This window comes from Pygoscelis adeliae, unplaced genomic scaffold (genome assembly GCF_000699105.1).
Source record: "Pygoscelis adeliae isolate BGI_AS28 unplaced genomic scaffold, ASM69910v1 Scaffold66, whole genome shotgun sequence".
In the NCBI taxonomy this organism is placed as follows: domain Eukaryota; kingdom Metazoa; phylum Chordata; class Aves; order Sphenisciformes; family Spheniscidae; genus Pygoscelis; species Pygoscelis adeliae.
In genome coordinates, this window is record NW_008825167.1 from 2,412,577 (window position 1) to 2,418,560 (window position 5,984).

A 5,984-nucleotide genomic window follows, 5' to 3' on the forward strand; every position below is an offset into this window, starting at 1 on the left:
TGGGTGGTCACCTGTTCACTTTAGACATTAGTTACGGTAACTTATTTTGAAAATATATTTTAAAATAGAATACTCATAGAACAAGTGGTAATTGATGTGACTTGTTTTACTTTTGAATGCAGGTATCAAATCTGCAGAAGTGGTATACAGATGATTTTTTCAAACTTTTGTAATTCTCATGTTCCAAGCCACAGTGGTATATCCTCTGTTTATAGAATACTTGCTAAGTGTACATTGCCTCCTAAAAATATTTAATAATTCTTGCTTAACGTGAAATTTATTTATATAGATAACAATTTTTGATGGATTAAGTTTTTTACAGATGTGAGTAACTGGGCATTCTCATAATATAGTTTAAATAAACTGCATATTGTAAAAGAAACCGTTTGTTGAAGTTCAGCTGTATATTAAAACAAACAATAAAACTGCAGTCACCAGAAACCTCTTGCTGCTTGGCAGCTGCCTATAGTATCAGTAGGATGTGAAATGCTAGCAAAAGCAGTCATACACTAGAAACAAGTAGAAACACATCAGTGCATAAGGAACCTAACAGATTTCCTGGTGCCTGGCAAGAAGGTAGTTCACTTAAAGAAATCTTTTCACAGCAAATCAAGTCAGCAAAGATTCCATGGAAGTCTCTAACAAATGAATGCTTAATTAACCCTAATGAAGAAGCCAGTGTCTTCAAGTGCTTGTGTTGAAGTGTTCAAAAGTTAATTATATTGGACTCTATTTTGTGAGAACTACATAGAAAGGCCTCAGGTTTTTTGTTTGTTTGTTGGGGGTTGGGTTTTTTTAAGTTCAATGCAAGTTCCCTCCTCTTTAGGGTCTACATGCAAAAGATAAGTGAAGACTCCAGATTCCCCTGCCTGCCTGTGACTTTTCAGCAATAGATAGAAGTTGTTACCAATGCGGTACCCTGCTATAACAGCTACTGTGAGCTGCCAGGGAGCATTTCAGTGCTCCTTTTGAATGAATGTCTGAGCATGGTAAAAATCCTTTGGAATTGTTACAGCATTTGAGTGTGGTTTTGGGATTGTTTTTTGTTTTTTTCTTTCTTTGTTTTGGGGTTGGTTTTTGTTTGTTTCTTGGTTTTGGGGTTGGCTTTTTTGTTTGGTGTGATATAGTTACTCCAGGGATTGGTCACCCCACAGGGAATGCTAGTCTTCCCTTAGGGTTTTGAACTTAAGGTTCCTGTAAAGTCTTGATTAATGCCCCATCAACATCTTTGCTTGTACCCCACTTGAGTAAATAAGGAGCCATTTATTATGGGTAAAATGGTCTTGTGAGGCCATGACTCAAGGGTGCTGTTTGCAATAATACTGACTCCGTAAGGCCTATCTCACTTTAATACTGACTTAATGACTTCAATAACCTGGAGATAGAAGTCATCCTTCTGCACATCAGCTTACTTGGATCTAGTCTTATGCTAGTAAGTAGGGGAAAAATATCAGAACTTTGGGGGTTTGAGGCTCTAGATCTAGAAAGCCATGCAAAAGGGGAACCCCCTTCCATTGACACTTGTAACATTGAGATTTCACCTGCAGTTCCTGTGCATAGTCCCTTTATATCTGAACAGGTTTTTCAGGAAAAATACTTGATCTTGCTATCATGGCTGCTTGAAAGTGCTTTAAAATTAACCAACTAATGATAATCCAGTTCTAGGATGCCTTGCTATTAAAACTGTCGGTCATCTTTGGAACTCCACGAGTATCAGACTTCCGCAGCCTGCACTCCCACCGAATACATCGTAGCTTAATAGAAGTGGTCTTACTGAGGATGCCAAATCCCAGACTGAGAGTTTTCTATATTCAGGGAAGGCTAAGTAGGCCTTACTATTTAATTACAACTGAAGCTACTCCTCAGCTAGCTTCCACCTTCATGAAGGTATGATGGAAGTAATAATTCTGGTTTCTGTCGAATGTAGAGCTCCTTACCTGTGTAGGAAAAGGTAAAATCTCTTCTATTCTAACTTGGCTTCAAAACTCTCCCACGTGGAGAGGTGCAAGTTTTAGCTTTGACAACACTGGATGCCACCTACCAATCCTTCTCCTTTTTTCCTTTAGCCGGAACAGAAAAGCATACAGAAATGTAAGATTCATGGGTGAAAATACCAAGTGAGTCAGGAACTGGAAGCTTGCTGAAAATAGATTAGTTAACCCAGGTTTAATCTTAATACTTGCTAATTACATCCAGTCTTTCAGACACTTCAGCTATGTAGAAACACAAGATGATGGCAAACCCTACTACTTTCCCACCTTTGGACTATAGATAGTTATGAGAAGTTCTAGGGTTAACAAATGTTAAACCAAACTAATCGAGACAAATCAAAAGTTTTTATTTAGTGTAAAGTCAGAAATACATCATCTTTAAAATGTTCATAAGTTAAATGAAGGCCACAGTAGTGGGATGTAAAATGGTATATAGATGAAATGACTACTATATACACACCGATGGATAAAGAATCACTATCCAATCTTACAATACAAAACCATGATTTTAAGATTACTCGATCTTGGAAATTGCTGAAGTCTAACAAGCGCATGCTCCGTTACCGCTTGATCTCCTACAGTGCAGATGGAGATGTGCAGTCATGTGGCTTAAAGCTAGGATGGCTGTAATGCAATGCAATCTTTAGAAGTCAAGTGCTTGGTGTGATTGTTCTTTTTTTTTTTTTTAATGCTCAAACCCTGGACTAACAGTGTGATCTACTCTACCTGCTAGCAATTCTTGGATGAATTTAGAGTTCCATATAGGCAGTGAAGTGAGAGAGTAGTCCATAGGAGATTAAAAATAATTTTGGATGTTTACAGGACCCCATGACACAAATGGTATCAGCCATTTCTGCCTTGGTGGGTAAAACTTTTTTCATCATCGGGTTTCTTGACTCAGGCTTGTAAACAGCCCTGGAGACCAAACTATTAGTGCTTTGTTTGCAATCATCTGACTTTGCTGACATTCCAGTGAGTGCCGTACAGTCATCTTAAATGGGGAGAAATGGGAGACGTCTCCTTTGGGAGGGGGGAGCCTCACAATGTCAGCTTACACTTGAGACACAGTAGTGCTTAGCTGCCAAGAAACTTGGGGCTTGAGGAGGATTTATTCTACTATTACATCCACTCATTCAGTTCCTGCAGCTTTACTTTATAGAATTCATCACAGCAAGATTGAAAAAGATCCTTGAACTAGTGGTTTCCTTTTGTTAAAAGGTAAGTACAATGGCTTCATTACTGAAGAGACAGACCTCTGTTCTCGGTAACATCCATAAATAAGTCTGCAATGCTGCTGTATGGCAAGATGAAACAGATGCAACTGAGTACTGCTAAAACTTACATCGTTGTTTGTATTTCAGCTTCTGCTCTCCCTTAATACTGATAATGTTAGACATGCTGCCTCTACGGGAAGTGCTCAGACCCGTAATCTGGGCTGAGCTCCTTTACAAAACCTGCTAAAAAAAACAGCCAAGCCAGTAAAAAACAGGGAACCTTGACACTAGGCATTGTTCAGAGCAGCACAGATCTGAGAGGCAAAAGCCACCTTTAGTTCCACTGCAGTCTTCTGCCTTAGATGTTTTTGTGCAGTGCCTCAAGAGGTACTTCACAAGCTCAGGCTCTGGGGCAGGAGAACAGTTGCTCTAAGGCCTGAAGCAAAGACAGGTTTGGCACTTCAGGAGGAAAGTAAAAGGTGGCAAGGAAAGGCTTGTTCTCTGTTCCTCACTGCGTATTGTTCACAAGGAGCATGAGGAACATTGCTGACCACCTGTTTCTGTAAAGCTTATTACTCAGGTTTTTATTTAACTCCTCTTCATCACACAACTGAAAAACTTCAGGAAGATCATACATCGTGATGCTGTGCCTGATCGTTCTTTGAGGAAACAGGAAAGTGAAAGTGGTTTGAAGCGCACATCTTGCAAACTACAAACACTCCGATACTGTGCCAATTTGGTATTTCCCTGATGTAAGTTGCTTATCCTTGTTCCTCTTCCCTTATCCTCCCCCTTCCCAAAAAATCTTCTGTTTTTCTGCACGCAAGCCCTGCAAATACCGTCATACTGTTACCACTTCACAGAAATTCTTAACTGGTTTATAGGTTTTTGTTTAAAGTTGCTTTGCAGAGCTATGGAGAATACTGTACAGTAATCTAAATATATTTGAGGTGGAAAAGGCAATGCAATTAGACTTTGAATATTTTTATCAAACGAGGTTTCAACACAATATTGTGGTATTTTGCTAGTCAAGAACACTACCCTAAGACCTCAAAGAGCGCCAACAGACTTCTGTTTAACCTGACAAACTGAATCCAATTTTTAACAAGATATGCTCATCTTTAAAACAAATATGAAAGTTTAGCAAGTCTCTACACTACATTTGCACATTGCTTAATCTTAACAATACACAAACTTATGTCTCCTGTTCATGACAATGTTCTTAATTCTCTTTATCACCAAAGTTTATAATCTTCAGGTATCCAGTAAAGCCACAAACCAAGGTATTTTAGCTCATGTAGCCTATGCCAATTAAAACAAAAAAAGACAGCAGCAATACAATGACATCATCTGTGAGTCACCTTACTTCCTTTTGCTTTTTGTGTCAGTTGTTTGAAAAACACTAGATGCTGACATCAGATTTTCTATATACTGTCCAAGAACTTGGTTTTCTGATTTCAGTTTCAAGTTTTCTTCCTTAACAGCATCTACTCGTGCTGAGAGATCTGCGAAGGTGATATTATAAGAAAAATATTAGACACTACCGCATACAGTAACGAATATGTTCTGTGTGCCTACATCAAACTATTCACACTTCTAATGCGGGAAACACCACCATAAGGTATTCTCTTATAAAACACTGTGCTACTCACAGGTTTTATCTAAAGCCCATTTTTCCTGTATTATTTTGTAGTATTTTGACAAACTTGTTACACAAACTTCCTGTTAGTCTGTATCTTTATTCTCTGCAATAGCTTAATTCAAGAATTCAAGAAAAGTAAACCTTTTGGAAACAAAAGTTCCATGATGAGCAGACTCAAAGGTGTATGTTAACTAATGAGCCTGGGGAAGTTAACCCTATCGCCCCTTCTGCCTGATGTGTATTGTGAGAGTCGAGCAAACATTATGTTGCATAAAGAGGGGAAAAAAAATAGTTCTGAGACCTTGCTTATGTACCTTCAACTGCATAAGTGACAGTAAGGTTCTCTTCTTTCGCGTATTACTGCGTGCTTGTAAAAAATCTGATGTGTCAAACTGCTAACCTTCAAGTGTGTGCTGCAGTTCCAAAACTTGATTAATAAGCCGTGTTTTCTCTTCTAATTCCACCTGATTCTCAGCCTCAACAGCTGCAATAAATCATAGGAGTTTAATGCAACCTCTGTAACAGCTGGAAATTATACTAAGTAGAAAAAAGAACAAGAACATAAAGAACTTATACCATCCATGTCGGCATTCATCATCGTAGAATGGGCTCTTTCCACTTTTGAAGAGAATATTCCTGAGAGATGCACTGCTTAAAGAAAAAAAAAAAAATACTAAGGCAACCGTTAATGTAACTGCCTTTATATTTGGATTTTGGATGCATTTTTCTAATTGCTTTTGAAAAGCCAGCACTTAAGCCTGAGGCAGAACAACATTTGACATTCTTTAATTATTTTTCCTAGAGCCTTATGTGGTATGTAACCGTGATTCTTCAACTAACTGTGCTTCAGTTTACAAAAATGACTGATCTAGATCACTCTCTAGCACATAAAATAATGCTGTGTTTCAGTGATGCGATTGCCGCCTCCTGAGCGCCGATCTTTCTGGAATTGGCTATTAAAGGAACAGAGCAGCAGCGGGGGGCCCCCTTCGTCGTCCACCCGGTTCCGCTGCCATCACGGGCAACCCTGTCACGGACGCAGGGCCGGGCGCGTTTGTTCGGGTCCCTTGCACCCCGTAGCGCATCCCCCGCCGCCCCACCTCCGCATCCCTCCCTGCAGGACGGAACAGGAACGTT

The 5,984-nt window shown here is 39.3% G+C and overlaps 1 protein-coding gene across 1 annotated transcript; it reads right to left on the reverse strand.

The window, feature by feature from the left end:
• Window positions 1–2,321: 2,321 nt before the first annotated feature.
• Window positions 2,322–5,493, reverse strand: SCOC (short coiled-coil protein). Its single transcript, XM_009328770.1, has 3 exons — window positions 5,424–5,493; window positions 5,248–5,331; window positions 2,322–4,710 (listed from the first exon to the last, which is right to left on the reverse strand). Exons 1-3 carry the CDS (start codon window positions 5,443–5,445, stop codon window positions 4,568–4,570), a joined length of 249 nt encoding a protein of 82 aa, XP_009327045.1. The 5' UTR covers window positions 5,446–5,493; the 3' UTR covers window positions 2,322–4,567.
• Between the last annotated feature and the right edge of the window lie 491 nt (window positions 5,494–5,984).